The 18,805-nt window shown below is 51.4% G+C and overlaps 1 protein-coding gene and 1 long non-coding RNA gene across 6 annotated transcripts in view; one reads left to right on the forward strand and one right to left on the reverse strand.

The window, feature by feature from the left end:
* LOC114484589 (uncharacterized) overlaps positions 1–4,978 on the reverse strand; it is a 54,665-nt gene extending 49,687 nt beyond the window's left edge. For all 5 annotated transcript variants that reach the window (XR_003677698.2, XR_008616238.1, XR_008616241.1 and 2 more), the window contains exon 1: positions 4,800–4,978. This is a non-coding gene — a long non-coding RNA (uncharacterized lncRNA). The remainder of the gene's footprint in view (positions 1–4,799) is intronic.
* Positions 4,979–9,314: 4,336 nt separating this feature from the next.
* PRAG1 (PEAK1 related, kinase-activating pseudokinase 1) overlaps positions 9,315–18,805 on the forward strand; it is a gene marked incomplete at its 5' end in the record, with an annotated part of 49,193 nt that continues 39,702 nt past the window's right edge. The window contains 2 exons of the mRNA XM_055081231.1: positions 9,315–9,755; positions 11,755–13,586. Of these exons, the coding sequence (XP_054937206.1) occupies positions 9,315–9,755; positions 11,755–13,586 (2,273 nt within the window). The remainder of the gene's footprint in view (positions 9,756–11,754; positions 13,587–18,805) is intronic.

The raw sequence follows: 18,805 nt of genomic DNA on the forward strand, positions 1-18,805 counted from the left end.
GCTCCGGATTACACAAGGTCTGGAAGAGAGCTCCTCTGTTTCATGGCCTTCTAGATCACCATGTCTCTCTTCGCCTCATCTTTGCTCCTTCCTCACCTACCCCTCCAAGCTCTTTCATTTTTCCTCTGGCTCCAGACACCACTCTGGCAGGAGAACTTCATTCACCAGAGAGCTCAATACACTTCAGACTCCAGAGACCACAAACGAAATCCTCTGACTTCCTTATTTGTACTGAGGACATCATCTTTCTACCAGTCTCTTGAAGCGGAAGTTCTGTTGGTTATCTTTGATTCCCTCCTCTCCCTCAGCAACAGCACTGACCTCAGAGTTCCTGTGCAGTTTAAGTGAGAGAAAGTACGTAAACCATTTAGCACACAGGGTCTGACACAGAGGAAGCACCCCATCCCGTAAGCCACGATTAGTTAAGATCTTACTGCTCATAGCGATCAGGAAGCATCCAGTTCCCATATCTCCCTCTTGATGTCTTTCAAAACCACCCCTCCAACATCCATCCTTTCTATTCCCCCTGCTATGTCCCTTATCAAGCCCTGACCTCCCGTCTGGACCAGGGTTAGAAACTCTAAGCCAGTCTCCTTGTCTCCAATTTCTTCTCTCACTTCCTAATCCACCTGAGATATCAGATCCAGATAGAGCAAATGAAAAACTAACTTGGAGAGCATCGTTCAGCTGATCAGAAATGTCAATCCTCTCCCGTTGGCTCACTTAGAAAGCAAGCCTTTCCTGTCCAGTGCCCCATGCCGTTTCCAGGCTTGTCTCCAATAATCATGCTCCAGCCAGACTGGATAAGAAATCTCTCAAAAAGACTTCTGCCTCGCCCACGTCCATTCCTTTGCGGATACCGCTCTCTCCGTCTGGAAAGTCCCCACTGTCCACAAATTATAATCCTTCTCATCCTACAAAGCCCCTTCCTCCCTGGAACCACTTCTTGTGTTTTTGTCTTTTCCTCCTCTGAATCCTCACTGCTCCTAGCTTATCTTCCTGTCATAGAGCTTTTATTTGGTCTTTTTTTCATCTTTCTTTTACCCCCTATATTCCCTCATCCTGTGCTTCATAAGGAGAAGGCACTCGATAAATGTTTGTTGACTAAAATTGAACACCTCTCTATCATTTGAGGTCTCTTCTCCAGCTAGGGAGATACAGGCTTGGATTACTTTGGTCCAATCTTCATGCTAACTCCTCAAGTACCCCAGCTAGCATTATTTCCTCTGTATAATTTAATCCTACCTTTTTGTCTTTCTAATTCCTAATTACTTTACCCTATTTACCTCAAAGCACCACCTGCCCCAGACTTTGTCTTAATTTCCCCAAATTTAACTGCTCTCTTGTACAGAATAGTGCTCCAGGACTAAAACCCTGAAGGGAATCACTCTTCTTCGAGGTCTGATCTGTATCGGGGAAGCCAAGCCCTGCAGTTAAAAATGTCGTGAAAATGAACTGGTAAGTGGGTAGACGCAGAATGCTGTGTATACACAAATTGCACTGCGTTGCAGGGTGAATTTTGGAAGTTCAAGCAAGAATTGTTTATTAAAATGCATGAGCTTACTGTAGCTTCACCGAGGAGATAACATACTTAACAGCCACTGGTGGAGCACTGCATAAGAGAATGGGTATTTTGTGTGGATCTAAGCAACTCTTTTGAAGTTTTTTTTTATTCTTTTCATTAGGCAAGATGAAGCCAGTTTTAAGGCCATGTCGCTGGCATTAAAAGATGAACTTTATATGTCAGCAACTACAGTATAATGCATTTACTTTGTGTGAGCGCAGCAAAACGCTTGAAAACAGTTTATTTTGCAGAAGGACTGAATTAACCATTCAATTGCTGTACCATGCCACAGAACCGCCAATCTTATACTATAGCCTTCGCTTCTTATAATTACGTTCTTTAGCCTGTTAATATATTAAAGACAAATTAAGCAAAGAGAAGGAAAAATGTGGGAACGTGAGTGCCTCCTGTATGCTCCATTCTGCGGGGTGGGTGTCCCCACCAGGCTTTACAGAGGAAGAACGGAAATATCCCACCTGAATCATGGGAACTAGGAACTTGTCAAACACCCGGGTTTGCCCTCTTCCATTGTAACTGAATTGCATGCACCTCCTGACGTCATTTTTGTATTTCTCCAGCGACAACCACTTTGTCCCTACCTGCTTATCAACACCTTCCCCTCCTGGTCTCTCTGTAAATGAGTGGGATTGACCCTTCAGTTTTGTTGGATGATGATGGAGCCTAAACAGAGCTTTCCTTCCACGTTTGTTCAAATGGTCTCCCTTCACTTCGAGAAGAAAGAAAAATAGAGCTGGACGACCAGTATTAGCGGAGGGCAGAGTGGCAAAGTGGAACCGCCCATCAGAGGAGTCAGACAGCTCTTGGTTCCAACCCCAGGACCACAACTTTCAGCCGATGGGCCCTGACAAATTATGTGGCCCTCTGTGCCCTGGTCTTCCTCTCTGTGAAATGGGGATGATGTCCCCTCTCATGGGGTTGTTTGGCACAGGGTAGGTATTTAACCTACCTTCCTCCCTCTAAACCTTCTCCCCAGTTCTAGTCATACTCAGGAGAAATCAGTGACATTGGAGCACAGGAAGTTTTTTTTTTATATGTCCTTTCTAACTTTCTCCTTTTCTCACACAGAAACCAAACCTCAAATACATGTCTTCTCCCCACCCTCATCCCACCCCCCACTCCTGCTCTGTCACCACCGGATCACTAAGAGAACGCAGGAATCTCAAGGAGAACCAGCCTTCCTGCTCTGAGCCGGGCGGAGGCTCACAGGTGCATCATGGTGGGCAGCCTGGCGGAGGACTCCCGCTGGACTTACTATACACTGCCTCTCTGGGGAGGAGGAAGGAGCAGAGAGAAGGCCACAGGTGTTTTTCTGGGGTCTTTGACTCTTTTGAAGTTTTTTTTTATTCTTTTCATTAGGCAAGATGAAGCCAGTTTTAAGGCCATGTCGCTGGCATTAAAAGATGAACTTTATATGTCAGCAACTACAGTATAATGCATTTACTTTGTGTGAGCGCAGCAAAACGCTTGAAAACAGTTTATTTTGCAGAAGGACTGAATTAACCATTCAATTGCTGTACCATGCCACAGAACCGCCAATCTTATACTATAGCCTTCGCTTCTTATAATTACGTTCTTTAGCCTGTTAATATATTAAAGACAAATTAAGCAAAGAGAAGGAAAAATGTGGGAACGTGAGTGCCTCCTGTATCCATTCTACGGGGTGGGTGTCCCCCCCACCAGGCTTTACAGAGGAAGAACGGAAATATCCCACCTGAATCATGGGAACTAGGAACTTGTCAAACACCCGGGTTTGCCCTCTTCCATTGTAACTGAATTGCATGCACCTCCTGACGTCATTTTTGTATTTCTCCAGCGACAACCACTTTGTCCCTACCTGCTTATCAACACCTTCCCCTCCTGGTCTCTCTGTAAATGAGTGGGATTGACCCTTCAGTTTTGTTGGATGATGATGGAGCCTAAACAGAGCTTTCCTTCCACGTTTGTTCAAATGGTCTCCCTTCACTTCGAGAAGAAAGAAAAATAGAGCTGGACGACCAGTATTAGCGGAGGGCAGAGTGGCAAAGTGGAACCGCCCATCAGAGGAGTCAGACAGCTCTTGGTTCCAACCCCAGGACCACAACTTTCAGCCGATGGGCCCTGACAAATTATGTGGCCCTCTGTGCCCTGGTCTTCCTCTCTGTGAAATGGGGATGATGTCCCCTCTCATGGGGTTGTTTGGCACAGGGTAGGTATTTAACCTACCTTCCTCCCTCTAAACCTTCTCCCCAGTTCTATTCATACTCAGGAGAAATCAGTGACATTGGAGCACAGGAAGTTTTTTTTTTATATATCCTTTCTAACTTTCTCCTTTTCTCACACAGAAACCAAACCTCAAATACAAGTCTTCTCCCCACCCTCATCCCACCCCCCACTCCTGCTCTGTCACCACCGGATCACTAAGAGAACGCAGGAATCTCAAGGAGAACCAGCCTTCCTGCTCTGAGCCGGGCGGAGGCTCACAGGTGCATCATGGTGGGCAGCCTGGCGGAGGACTCCCGCTGGACTTACTATACACTGCCTCTCTGGGGAGGAGGAAGGAGCAGAGAGAAGGCCACAGGTGTTTTTCTGGGGTCTTTGCGAATTCCCCCCAACCAGGCCGGCGCCAGGTGGTGACCTTGGTGCGGGCTCCTTGAGGAAACACCCAGGTCAAGGTGCAAGCCTGTTGCAGGCAGCAGGATAAAGGGAGGGGACTGACTGGGTCGTAGGCTGTCATACTCTCGGTTAAAAGATTTTTAGCCCGAGGACTATCTCGAACTCATTCTATCTCAGTGAATGAGTCACTTACTGGAAACGGTGTAAACACAGGTGTAATACTGGCCTGCGGAAGCCCTCACTGTCCCAGCGTGGAGGAAGACCAGCTCTTTCCACTCCAACCGGTGTATTCCTCTTTCAGAAAACTAAAGTTCAGGGGGGTTAAGCCATTTGCCTGAGGCCTCAGTCGAGGGACTGAGCAGGACCCAGAATCCGCTGTCAGGACTCCCAGCCCGGCTGGGTCTTGCGTCAGCCTCCTCCTACCTGCAACAGTCATGACAATCTCGGTGCCCACGCAGCTTTCGGAACGCGTCTCGGTCCTGACCTCATCATTCCCCTCCGGACCCCTCGCTTTCCTTCCCCCCGCCCCCTCCAGCTCTGGAGCTGTACCCTCCACGCCTCTCTGGTCCTCTCAGGGTCTCGCAGAGCAGGCAGGATGAAGGGACGCAAGACAACTACATACCTATGCGCACATCATGGGAAAAGGAAGGCTTTAGACACCGAAACTCGCCCCTGCAGAACCCCGCGAGCCCTCCTTGGAGAGGGGTGCAAAAGGGCGTTCGCTCGGGGGGTCGGACGCCTCCAAGTCTCGGGCTGGGGGCGGAGCCTCCGTCGGGAGCGTGAGGGAGGGGCGGGGCGTGGATCTCCGGGAGGAATCAGGGGCCAGGGAGCGCGCCCGCCGGCGGGGGGCGCGGGGCGGCGGCAGGGACTCCGGAGGTGCGGCTGGGGCTGGGCGGGCGGCGCCACCGGAGGCGGAGGGGGCGGAGCCGGGCTCGCAGCTGCCACCCGGCCGCCGGGCCCAGGCAGACGACACCGCCCGCGGCCGGGCACGCACCGCGCGCACACACTCTGCAAACAATGCTCCGAGGCGCCCGGCGGGGCGGTTGGCGGCTCGGAGACCAGCGGCGAGGCCGGGGGACCGCGGCCCCGAGGTGAGCCCGCGGCGCCTTCTCCAAAGCCTGCCTCTTTTTGTTTGGCAAACGTGGCCGCAGAGGGAAGCTCCGGGGGAGCGCGGCGGTTACCGACCGGGCGACCCCAGTCGGCGTCCCTCGGGGTGACAGGCGGCCTCTGGGGGAGGGTGGAGCGTCCGGACCGCGTGCGCCCCGGGTTGCGCCCGAGGTGGAGGCGCCGATCCCGGAGGACCGGGGAGCCGGAGGGATGTTTTCGATTCATTGGAGAATCGCGCTCTTTCGAACGGGGAAACTTTCCTCCGAGTTCCGGCAAGGGAACCGACTGTTCTGCTGGTCTCGCTGGTCTGGCTGCAGGGTTTGGGGCAGGAGACCGGAGCGCTTTGGGGATTGCTATTGTGGAGACTGCCTTTCCGCGGCCGCAGGATTGTCAAAGGAGCAGAGAGGGAGAGACCGCCCGCGCGCCTCGGACCAGGCCCCCGGGGGTGATGCTTTGGGACCCCAAGTTAGTAGTTGCCTCTTAGGCAGCCCCGAGTTGGATGCCAGTCTGGGGGTCTCCAAGGGGAACGAGACGATGGCTTTTTCTTGAGCCGTGGCAGAGCCCTCTGAGAGGCTACTGTGGGCACGTTGTTAACCTCTGCTTGTGCTGCCGCTTCCACACACACACACACACACACACACACACACACTCTCCCTCTCTCTCTCTCTCTCTCTCTTAGAAAATAGAACCTCTCCACTGAGAATGGAGGCAGGGCCGGCTCTGTATATTTCTCTCAGGTGAAGCTCAGCCAGCAAGCACATGGCTTTGCAGAGCCGATAGCAAAGCCCAAAGGTCTAGGAGGGAGGAGTTTTGCAAGACGTCCAGCCCAGAGTCAGGTTGGGAAGGCCCTATAGATCATTGGCCTGAACTGTCCTTAACAACCCCTTCCCATTTTGAGCCGGAAATTTGACAGGAAGCACTGGGAAATTGCGGTTATTTCGCTATCATAGGGTCTTGTGGAACGCGGGTATCGTCCTTACTGGTTTAGACTAATGGGTCTAACCCACAGAAACCACATTCCTACTGCTAAGATTAGATTACATGGCACTGGAGAAGGAAAAAAGGAAATTAAAAGTTGAGTGAATATCATGACTTACCCTCTGTGTGTGCGGGGGAAGGGGGGAGGTAAGGCTGTCACTTTCTCCTTTCTGCCCGGGCAACCTCTGTCAATGGAGTGTTGAAATCCAGACAAACACTTTCATAAATAGTTCTCTTTTCCGGTGTTGCATTCATTTAATTGTAATATAGATAACTTTTTTAGATGAATATTTTCTGGAATTCTGTCACTTCAGGGTAAGGTGTGAGCAACTTTCGATGCAAGTATGAGGGGCATTTGGAGCCCAAAGATTTCATTTTATGGATCTGGTCACCATTCTTCGGATTCTTTTTCCAGTGGGGTGGGTGTGTGTCTGACAGCTTCAATCTTGCACATTTTAGCCACAAATCTGGTGCAGAAGTTTGCAGAGGCAAAGATATTTTATCATGACTTGGATCAGAAAGAATGCTGAGATCTTTTTCTAATCTTACACCGCTGCCTCCCACTGAAATGGAGGAATTTGCATAATTCTGGGGGCTACCTCCCCTCGGAGGCAAGGAATGTGGGCTGGAAAGGTGCCATTCCCAGGCGGTGGGGAGCTGGCACCGGCAGGCAGGCAGGCAGGGCTCCTGCTTTGTGAGTGCCGCTTGAGTTTTCCACCACCTTTTACTTAAAACAAATCGGATGTAATTCCAAGCACAGAACCTCTCTAGACCGAGAGAATCCTTTCTGGCTTGATGTAGTGATAGGTTCTGTTTGCTGTGACTGAGAAACCAGTTTTAACAGGATGTGTAGTGAGTCAGCGATGGAGAGGAGCTCAGGGCTTTATTCTGTTCTCGTCTTCATTCTTTTTTCCTGAAAAACCTCTCCAGTCTCTGAGCAGTTGTGTGGTAGAAGTTGTACTCACCGTCAGAGAATTTCAGAGCTGAGGATGGGAGCAAGGAGAGTGCTCATGAACTGGTGAGGGGTTCTGGAAGCTTCCCGAACGTTGGTAATCCAGAGCCTACCAAAAGTCCCAGGGCTGGAGTGGGCCATCTGCGGCACAGGAGGGGAACCTCCGGCACCAAGCAGCCTTGACAAGTGTGGGTCAGTTGCCTGTTGAGCAGGAAATGAGGCGTGGCTACCCCAAGCGGCTGCTTTGCGAATCTGTAGGATGCCCTCCGTCCTCAGATAGCCCAGCCCTGTGAGGAGCTGCAGGAAGGAGCCAAGCCCACACAGAACCGATTCCCAAGCTCTCTCCTTCCATCCCACTTGGGGCGTGGGAGCCTCTGCCTGCAGTAGAAGAGGGGGGTCAGGAACCGCTGGAAAGGACCTTCTCCTCACCTTGGGGCAGGGGTATGGAGATTTGCCTTACTGAACACCAGAACACCTCCTCCACTTTTTCCTCTTTCCACAGTCTGGCAGCAGAGCCTAGAGCTCTCCATGGCCTGGGATTGTAGGAGAAAGAAAAATCCTTGCTCTCCTCTGCTTGTTGAAGCTTAGTGACCTCTTCTGGGAACTTGGCAGGGAATGAACCTGCTACTTGGGTGTAGCAGGAGGAGGAGAACCCAACTTGCAAGCATCTTGATGCATAAATCCTAACAACGGTCACAAACTAAAAGACAAATACTTGTCTTTTATTTCAGAGAGTTCATTTAGCTTAAAGATGATGCAGTGGGCTTCCTGGTTAACTTTGGAGGGAAAAGAGGCCAATTTAGCTTCAGCTCTTGTTGAGTAAGCACCCCTCTCTGTGAGTGTGGGAGACCAGAAAGAGAGCTCTTCCCACAGAGATTCTGATGATCTTTGGGGCTCCTGGCTCATTCCACCTGGTTAGTCCTGTTGACGGTATGGAGAGCATCAACCTCAGAGCCAGCTCTCACGGGAGGAAAGTGGAAAGCAGATCCCAGGGCCAAACCCTCCCTGTTTAATGAGAGTGTGTTCACTGTAGATTCTTCAGGACCATTTTCTCCTGAACGCTCTCCTTTTGAGGAAGTCAGTTCATTTAAATGAGGAAAGAAGAGCAAAAGCAGCAAACAGATGAAAATGTAAAATGGGGATGACAGCTACCTGACAGATGTTATTCAGGTTAACTGTTTAAAATCTGCAACCCTTCGAGTTCCCCCTCGATGGTGAATTCTATGGTACAGAATCTCAGCCTTCAGTTTTTACTGTCAGAGGCAACAAACTCTTTCAGCAAGCTCACTGCCTCCCCTTCAGGGACCTCGTAGGGAAAATAACTGTGATCATCTCTTCCTTCTGTTGTAGCCTAACCAGCCCTAGACCACAGGGCTGTGGTGACCATGAACCTCTCTTTCGGTTTCCCCTGGCCCGGCAGCTCTGGCTGTATTGATCTCACTGAGCCCTGGATTGAATGAGGCATACTAAGAAAGGGGGGCCGGGGAGGGCGAATTCCCAAGATGCCAGACCTCCCGACAAAGGTCCCTGGGGGGGCAGGCTGGCACCCCACCGCCCCCCTTGCTCACCACTTCTGTCTCCATATCCTCACAAGTATGGGTTACAGTGCTGATCTCAGAGCCCAGGTCTGCCTCCCCACACACATCGTTCTTGGTTAAAAATTGTGGCTTATCTTCCAGAAGCCACGATTTTTTATCTGCTGTCCTACTTGGTAGTTCTTGTTTCTCTGGGCAGAGTCCCAGGCTCGAGACCCCTGGCAGCAGGGGAGGCATGGGTCAGCCACAAGCTTCTCATCGCCAGCCCTGTGTGGTTTCTTCCCGTTAACTGCACCCAAAAACCTCCAAACGCTCGGGAGTTTAGGGGACTGAAGTGTCTTTTACACTCTCTACTCGTGCAACAGAGCTGTGTTTAGCTTTTACGTCTTTTCTAAGGCCACACCACTAGAAAGGGATTAAGAGCCTCATGACAAATGGGTGAGGGCCTCAGAATACATAGAATATTCATCTTTACCTCGTTCTCCTCCTTTCCCCTGCTCCCCAGTCACGCCGTCAGGCTCGACTTGATCGTGCCCCCGTCCTCTGGCGGGGGGATCTCCGATGAGGCCAGTGTTCTGCCTTTCCAGGAAGCCGCCCTGTGAGCCCCCCCCGCCCCACCGAGAGCACGCCAGGGAGCCAGGCGCAAGATGAGCCAGCACCCCGCCCGCTGCCCAAGACGCACCGGACCGTCCCAGTGAACCCCGAGAGCCCGAAAATGTCTGCGTGCAGCGACTTCGTGGAGCACATCTGGAAGCCCGGGTCCTGCAAAAACTGCTTCTGCCTGCGCACCGACCACCAGCTGGCACCCGGCCGCCCCCAGCCCCGAGCCGGCAGCCTGCCCCCTCCGCCTCGCCTGCCCCCCAGGCCGGAGAGCGGCCGCCCGGAAGATGAAGGCCTGAGCGGCTCGCCCTACTCCAAGCCCACCATTGCCGTGAAGCCCACCATGATGAGCTCCGACGCCTCCGATGGGTGGACAGAGGCTGGCGTGAGTGCCGACGTCGCGCAGGTGAGGCTGACTCAGCCCCGTGGTATTTTTGTGGTATTTTTACGAGGCTGCTCCTGTTGTAACACCGGTGACTGGCGGGCAGCCAGGGAGGGCTGTCCCAGCAGGACTCCTGCAGGGTGGCTTCCTGTTGGCTCGCCCCAAAACTGCTCCTGCCCGACCACCACCCTCTCTTTTCTCTCTGCCCTCCTTTCTCTCGTCCCTTTAGACCGAGAACCATCAATGCAGTCCCCCCACGTTCGTTTGAAGACTGTATCAGGGCACACCAGAATGAAGCTTTTACTAAAAAGTTAAAAAAAAATTTTTTTATTTAATGGATCATTTTAAATATATACAAAAGTAGCAAGAATTGTTTAACGAATCCCATGCATCCACCACCCTGCCGCATGAGCTTGAACAATCATCAACTCATGACCAATCTTGTTCCGTCTCTACCCCTGCCCCGACCCTCCCTTCCCCACCTGGGGTTTTAAAGCAAACCCCACATACTGCATCATGTCAGTACCTCTTTAAAAAATAAAGTCTTTATACAAAATATCATTATCACACTTAAAAATGTCAGCAGTAATTCTGTAATGTCATCCAATTCCCAGCCAGTGTTCGCATTTCCAATCTGGAAGCTTGGGTTTTTCCGGCTTTGATCTAGGATTACTAAAGACAATTACATCCTTAGAGATTAGACCATTCCCTGATCCCCCAGATGACCCTGACCAAGTCGTAATTATTTAAAGGGCACATGGAGCCTGCTGCCTCTAGACATGTCTTCTGGGAATCTGCATTTCTAGGGCATATTCTAAGAACTTAACTAGTTTTCCTTAAACTGTCATAGTGAGTGGGTCAGGAAGGGTGTGTGAGCGTATGTGAAGTCAGAGGTCAGTTTTAAATCAAGGGAGGCTTGACTGAGGTGAGCCATCTCCTGGGGCTGCATTCAGCTTCCTGTCCCCTTCAAAGCCCTCCATTTTGCAGAAGCTGGTTACACCCATTCCCCAGGCCTTTCTCGATACCTTTGACCTTCCCAGATGTAAACCAGGGACTCTTTCTGCTCTGAATCATCTTGGAAAGGAGCCAGAGGCCGACCCTGCCTTGAGGCTGCTTTAAAAGTGGGGATAGGGGAGACTAGAGGGGAAGGAGGAGGGGACAGTGATTTCAGTGATGGGAATGACCACCCCACATCGCTGTCTCTAGCTCGACTAGTCCCAGCCACTTGTGCAGCCTCGGCTGAGGTCACTGCCTGTAACTGGGAGAAAGAGCACGGCTCAGAGCCAGGACCCAGCTCGGAAACCGGCCTTCACCCTGCTGCCCTCTGACCCCACCACCCACCCAAAGTGGGGTTTTTCTGTTGTTTTTTTGTTGTTTTTTGTTGTTTTTTTTGCGGTACGCGGGCCTCTCACTGGTGTGGCCTCTCCCGTTGCGGAGCACAGGCTCCGGACGCGCAGGCTCAGCGGCCATGGCTCACGGGCCCAGCCGCTCCGCGGCATGTGGGATCCTCCCGGACCGGGGCACGAACCCGCGTCCCCTGCATCGGCAGGCGGACTCTCAACCACTGCGCCACCAGGGAAGCCCACCCCAAGTGTTTTTAAAAGCTTTATGACTTTGTTTTCTTTGTGCTGTGACACTGTTATCAAAAGACTAATGAACACAAAGCAAAAATTAAACACAACCCCAAACTCTATGTCGAAGCCTTGGGAGAACTTATCTCGTCCAGCAGTTTCGAGGGAGAAGGCAAAACGTTCTTCTTTGGCGTTTTTTCCCCCTACCTCACAGACCTAAGCCAAAAGAATTACAGGCAGGGGTGAGGAGTGCAGTGTACGGAAGCCCAGGGGCTCCACGGGGCCCCAGCGGTGACGAGAAGGCTGTGGGGAGGTCAGAGGGTAGGCGCGCTGCCCGCCTGCTTCACGGTGGCTCAGTTTACGGTGTCGTGGCCCTGCCCTCTCACTTTCTCTCTCTTCCTTTTTTCTCTGACAAGGTCTAATGTAAGTCTTTTAACCTTGGGGCTGTGTAGGTCATCTGGAGACGAGCCCCCGGCAAGCTCCCCCTCCCGAAGCAGGAAGATGTGCCAGTAGTTTACCTGGGCAGCTTCCGAGGCGTCCAGAAGCCTGCTGGGCCCTTGGCCCCGGCAGACGTGGGGCACCCTCGCTGCCCCCCTTCCTATGCCATGGTCGGCCTGCACAGCCTAGAGCCCCGGGGGGAACGGAGTGTCGCCTTCCACCCAGTGAGCTTCCCCGATGAGAAGCTTGGACGAGAAGATAAACCCACGATTCCCTACCAAGAGCTGACCTCCCCTCAGGAGAGCTTCCGCCAGAAACTGGCTGCCTTTGCCGAGATGACCTCTGGCTGCCACAAGGGCCCCAGGCCCTACCCCTCTGCGCAGCCCCTGCGGGAATCCCTGCCCTCGGAGGATGACAGCGATCAAAGGTGCTCGCCCTCAGGGGACAGCGAAGGGGGAGAATACTGCTCCATCCTGGACTGCTGCCCTGGGAGCCCAGGGGCTCAGGACGCCCCACAGGCCGAGGACTCCGGGCGCAGACAGGGCTGCGGGGACTGCTCGCCGGCCTGCTGGGAGCAGGGGGTGTGCGCGAGGCCCGCCGAGGAGGAGAGGCGGGCTTTGAGCTTCCCCAGGGAGTGCCGCAGCCAGGGCCCGACAGAGAACCCACCCCGCCTGGGCCCCAAGAAGCAGTCCCTCACCTCGGAGGCCGCCAGCTCCTCGGATGGCCTCTCCTGCGGGAGCGCCGGTAGCCGCGCCAGCAGCCCCTTGGTCCCCCAGCACGAGAGCGATTCCTGCTCCCTCGTGAAGGCACCTGGGCCGGGGAAGCAGCCGGACTCTGGCTGCCACGGGGTGGCCTCCAGCAGGTGCCTGGGGCTGGCTGGGGAGCCTCAGGCCCCAGCCCACCCCGGAGAGACTGCACAGCCTGAACCCATCTACGCTGAGAGCACCAAGAGGAAGAAGGCTGTTCCAGTGCCTTCCAGGCCACAGGCCAGGGCGGAACAGGCGGCAGCTGCCCAGGGCCAGGGCCAGGTGAGGATGGCTCACACCTGGGCTCAGAAAACAGCGTCTGGCTGGGGCCAGGACAGGGAAGGCCCAGAGGTGGCCCCCCAGGCGGCGGCCACCATCACAGTCATGGCGGCCCACCCGGAAGAAGACCACCGCACAATCTACCTGAGCAGCCCCGACTCCTCGGTGGGGGTGCAGTGGCCTCGCGGGCCCCTGAGCCAGGCCCCTGAGGCAGGCGAAGGGGAGCCTTCGGCTGGGCAGGGGCTCAGCTCTAGGGAGAGCCGCCATCACGGTGCCAGTGAGAGCACGCCCAAGGGGAGGCCTGCCATCCCTCCCAAGCTGTCCAAGAGTAGCCCCGGAGGGTCCCCGGTGTCCCCATCGGCCTCCCCCCAGTCCAACCTCAGCGAAGGCAACTCGGCTGTCCCTGGGCCCCAGCCTCCATCCAGGGGCCCCGCTGACCCTGCTTCCTCCTGCCGGGCCAACGGTGTCCCTGCCAGCGACCCTGCCAGGGGCCCTCCGCCCACCACTGCCACGTCAGCCTTGGACCAGAGGCGGCCCCGGTACCAGACCGGCGCCTGGAGCCGCCAGTGCCGGATAGAGGAAGAGGAGGAGGCGGAGCAGGACTTGCTGAGTCAAAGCTGGGGGAGAGAGGTGGGCAACGGCCCCACGGACCCGTGCAACTCCTCCACCTGGCACCGCCTCCGCCCCACAGACGGCTCCTCTGGGCAGAAGAGCAAAGCCGGAACCGGCATGAGCAAGTCGGCCTCGTTTGCCTTTGAGTTCCCCAAGGACAAAAGTGGGATCGAGGCGTTCTCGCCTCCCCCGCCGCCTCCGAAGTCACGGTGAGTACAGCTGTGTGTGTGCGCGCGACCCCGGGGCTCGTCTGGCAGGACCGAGGCCTCTTCCAGACACCTTGGTTTTTGCCACCTGTACCGAAGCCATCAGGCCCAGGCTCAGAGTCCTAACTCCAGGCACCAGTGTCGGCCCAAAGGCCCTTGTGCCTTTGTGTAAATTTCTGTGACTTGGTGCTCAGCACACAGACCTACAAGCGGTGCCCTGCCTGGGGTTGGCTGTTTGGAAGGCATCTTTCCAAGAAGCACTGCCAAGCTGTCTGTCTTTCCTGGTGCCCGTCCTCTTATAATCTGGTACTCATTTTTCTCTCCATCCCTCTGAAGTGTCTTCAGCAGGCTTCTCCCCCCAAATCCTGAAATTCCCCGTTTATTTAAACATGGAAGAGAAGGCTCCAGGAGGCTATGCTACAGAATCTCAAGAGGCAAAGAGATGGGGAGGCCAAGGAGCAAGGGCTCCTAAATAGTGACCATGGTGGCGATTAGGCTTTGGAGCCAAAAGCGGAATAGTAGGAGGTGCTGCACGTGGTTTGGACCCCTCAGATGTGGGTTTTTAAAGAAAAAATATATATATATAGTTTCGTGGTAGCACGCTGAAACTCAAAGCTTTCTCCACTGCTTCACTGCTCTCAAAGGCCCGAGTTTAAATTCCAGTTTAAAGTCCCTCTCAAAGGCCCGAGAAAAATAAATGCCTTTTTTAAGGTATTGAGTTGTGCGTGGAATTCAAATTCTGGGGGGGTAAAAATGGCCCTCTATTAGAGCAAAACTGATTCCTATCAGGGAAAGGAACAACCTGCTGTTTTTCAAAAGCTGACAGCCTTTCCGAACAGACTTTTCTTCAGTCGGGTCATCTCTGTTGGTTCTGTTTTAGCTCATGTGCCTCCAGGTTGATGTCAGAAGCGGGGAACTGACCGCAGGGGAAAGCAGCTGTGACACTTGACTTTGAACATCAAAGCATCACGGGCTGTGATGCGTTCTAACATGGGCTTTTTCTGGGACCACTACTTTGTTCTGGTATTGAGTTGGGCGCCTGCTATGCGGAGTAGACAGCCATCCTCCATATCCTCGGGTGACCGCAGACTCTTAGGCTACAGTTTTCACTCCCTAAATGAATGAGGCAGCTCAGAAGAGCTCCCATTTATATGGCACTTACTATGGGCCAGGCAGGGAGCTAAGAGACTTAGACATATTAACTCATCTGATGCTCAGAACAGCTCTAGGAAGTAGGAATTACCATTTACAGATGACGAAACGGAGATAAGAAGAGCTGAGTAACCTGCCAACGTCACACGGCCATACTTGGCAGTCTGCTTCCAAAGTCTGTGCTTCCAAACACCTAGGGCGCATCAGCCGGCTTAGGGAGCAGGCAGGGCTTGTGAGTAAAACGTGGGCATTGTTATCTGTCTGCCTCAGGCCTGGGAAGGTTGGTGGAAAGCACTGGCTTTGGAGTCAGAAAATCGAGTTCATGCTGTGCCTGTCTCACCTAAAGGTTAAGTGATCTTGCGCAAGCCACTCGCTGTAACGAGCCTCCAAGTTACTGTCCAAAATGGGCTAATAATAACAATACATTTGTAGCACCCTGTTGTTGAAAGGCTCAAGTGAGATGAGCAGAATCCAATGCAGAGATTAGTTATGTAGGCAAAAGCCGCCCCAAGCTGTCGACCGTGGCATGGACACACACACCCTGTAGGAATGGGCCTGGCCCGATCCCAGGAACACCACCTGAGCCTTGGAGAAGGAACTAAAACTTTCTTGGGTGAGAATCATAATGTTTGGAGAAACCCCGGTCACCCACTGTAACAATGTGACTCAGGTAGAATGTTCGTTAGCATCTGGGTTGATTGAGATCAAGTTCGGGGGCCAGTTTTTTATGACAAAACCACTGGATTATATACAACTTAAACCAGGTGGGAATCTCAGAGGTTCTAGGTGCCAGCTCTTAAAATAAAGTTTTCATTTTCAGAACTTTGGGGAGAAAAATCTAGGAAATAAAATTAGCGTAAGGGAACACAGAAAAAAGAAAAGAGCATCTGGTACCATTTAAAATAAATCAAACTAGTATATATATATATTCATTTGAGGAAGATTTTTCAAGCATTACCAACATTCTCTTTTGAATCATCACATCTCTCCCATGAGGAGATAAGAGGGCAGGCTCAGGACCATAAATTGACTTTTATTTCCGGAACTCGGTACTGTACATATGGAATTCCTTTGAGGAGGGTGTCAGGAACCCACAGCCTTCAAACCTAGCCGCGTGATGGCACATCAGAGTATTGATGAGAATGCAGCCCACAGTTGATCCAGTACCGATACCAGCGCCACATTGGTGACTATTGCAGGCTGATGTCAGTTTTCCAAGATGGAAAAATGCTGGAAGGTCTTTGAGCGACGTCCCAGGTTAACTTAATTTCTTCACATGGGTCATCTGTTCAGTGGGTCCTGTTTCTAAGGATCAAGCTCACCTGTGAACAAAGATAACAGCCGTCACGATGTGTACTATGTACACTCACAGCTCTCGAGAAGGGGGCTGCTGCCTGCAAGGTGGTGTTACTCTTTTACTAACACTTACTTAAGCAGATCCACCTGCTTTCCTGGGCCATTATGGAAGAACAAAGAATCATTTGCTGACTTTCCTACGGTCCTGTTTTACAAAACTGACTCACATGGAGGGAAAAAAAAAATAGATGTTGAGAGTGGCTTGGCTTTCCTGTGGTCTTGTTTTGAATGGTTGGCAGTAGCTTATCTGTCTGTTTTGAGATATCATCCTCTGTAAACTCCCATTAGGATTCCTGAGGAAACTCTTGCTGTAATGCCATGTAGGACGAAGGCTCTCAATACTCATTTAATGCCTGAAAGCCATTTAGAGGTGTTTAAGTATATGCCCAGCCCTCCTCCCGGGCAGGTAAGGGTCCTGGGTCCTTCTTTACCTGCTGCTGCCAAGGCAACCTCCTACCTGTACAAGCTCACACCTACTCAGACTGACTGACCCCACTGAGTCTCTGGGTCACCCCTGCTCCAGTTTAGAGCAGAGTTGGAAGGTGAGGGTCAACAAATACTGCTGGTTAGAAAATGAAAACCTGCAGGAAGGAAGTGTGGACTTCTTAGATTAAATGTCACGTTCAAGACTTAAGGCAGTTTAATGAGAGCAGCCAGTGCCTGGGGGAGTAATTAAGATGCGAAAAAAATCAAATTTATTTCTGCCTTTTATTTCCTTGTGGATGCAAACTGCGTTTTAAATGACTTATGGCTTTTGAATGACAAGGTCAGTTGAGGGAAAATCATCTGATTAGTGCAGAACAGGCATTTCACAAAGAAACCCCAAATTAGGCTGGTAGACCTGAACGCAGAGGTGGAATTAGAGGACGGCAGGTGACTGAGAAATAAGACAGGTTTATAGGGTTTTAGTTTCCAAATGGTCTGGCCCCAGGTGAGACCAATCAAAAGAAAGAAACGTTTCCCCAGGAGAGCGAGGGGTGACTTTGTTTTAAAGTTACCGAGGGATGACTTTGTTTTAAAGTTATCACTCATGTTTATTGTAATTTTAACCCAATAATACTAAGTTCTCCTCCTCCTCTGCAGGGATTCTGGGGGCAGAGACTGAGTCTGTCCTGGACTTTCGTTCATTCCTAATTCCCCTCCCTCCCTCCCTCCCTCCCTCCCTCCCTCCCACGTGGCTTCTCAGCAGACAGGTGGTGATGGTGTCAAAGATGGAGGTCTTTTCTGCACACAGAAGTGGCCACGTTGCTCTCCAGGGGAGCCAAAACGACTTCATTGTGTGGTCTCTCAATCACATGATCTCTTAGCATGACCTTGAGGATGGGAGTCAGATGAGTGAGATGGGTCATTGTCTCCAGACCCCATATCCAATCTGATGAAACCTCCAAATGCTTTATTCTTGAAGCACTTTCTACTGTAGTGGATGACGGTGGGATGGCAACAATTTACTAAGAAATCCCACAGTCTTCTTGTACAACAGGTTTTATTGGGTGGCATTCTGAAGATCACAGTTTGTATTAGAAAGTACTGTATGTGCTTCAAGAATCTTCTCTATGTTTAGCCTTTTTGACAAAACTGAAATAAGTCAGCTGGAGGTCGAGTCGGTCCAGGGGAGACTGAATACTGGGCATACTTCAGGGGGAGAAACTGCCCTCCACACACACACCCCCCCCCCAACACACACACAAAGTTTGGCAAACAGAACAAAGCACATGTATCAACAATACAAGTTTATATCCTGATCCATGCCAGAGGGAAATTACTAGTTGGCCTCTTCCCATGAGTTTGTGGGTAGAACCTGACATGGGACATCTAGTGGTGCTGAAGCAGGGAGAAATCAAATTGATTCCTATCTTCCTATTCTGTAATTTTTTTAAAAATCACTGATTTTCATATATATGAAATATTTACAATATTCTCTCCATTTTTGAGCAGGCATCCATGGTGAAGGTTAGGGATTAGAGATTCTTTATTTTATTCATCAGATATCTACCAATTGCCTACTTTCTGTTACACCTTGTGCAAGGTGCTAAAAAGCCAGTGACTAGGGCTCTGCCCCTTAAGACCCCTGAGGGTTGAGTTAGTATGACTGAAATCAGCACATGTGCAAAATGACCACGAAAGTTTCACTCCTGCTTTGATTGCTTTTGATGAGACTGTTTACCATAGCATCTGGATTCTAACCAGATTCCTTGTTCTATTCAGTAAGGCCAAGGTAAGCTCGGCTTGGTGCCCAGGAGTAATGAAAAAATAGTCCTTCCTTTAAGGTCTTTTAACCTGATACAAGATCACACATAGTACAGCATATACATAACCATTTATTAAAAAAAAAAACAATCCAGATGCTCCTTGAAGGTGAAAAGCATGCTTAACCATCTGTAATTCCAAAATATCCTGTTAGATGCCTGGCACGTGTAGATGCTCAAGAAATTTTTATTCAATAGACAGTAGTAGACAGAGGCCATACCCTGTTTATTTCATTATGGCCAAAAGCACCTAACTTTATGTTTTACACATGAAGAAATATTGAAAAAGGAACGAGTAGCATCATTAAATACTTGTATCAAAGTATCTTTCCGATACCCAGGTTTCAGATTGCCCCAGAGCTCTTTTCTTGCCTCTGTTTTGGCAGTTAACGCAGTGTCTTGAACTAAGCTGGATTCATATTCATATCTCTCTGAAAGCTTGTACACTCTTGGGAGTACAGGAACCAT

The sequence above is a fragment of the Physeter macrocephalus genome, chromosome 20 (genome assembly GCF_002837175.3).
Source record: "Physeter macrocephalus isolate SW-GA chromosome 20, ASM283717v5, whole genome shotgun sequence".
Classification (NCBI taxonomy): Eukaryota; Metazoa; Chordata; class Mammalia; order Artiodactyla; family Physeteridae; genus Physeter; species Physeter macrocephalus.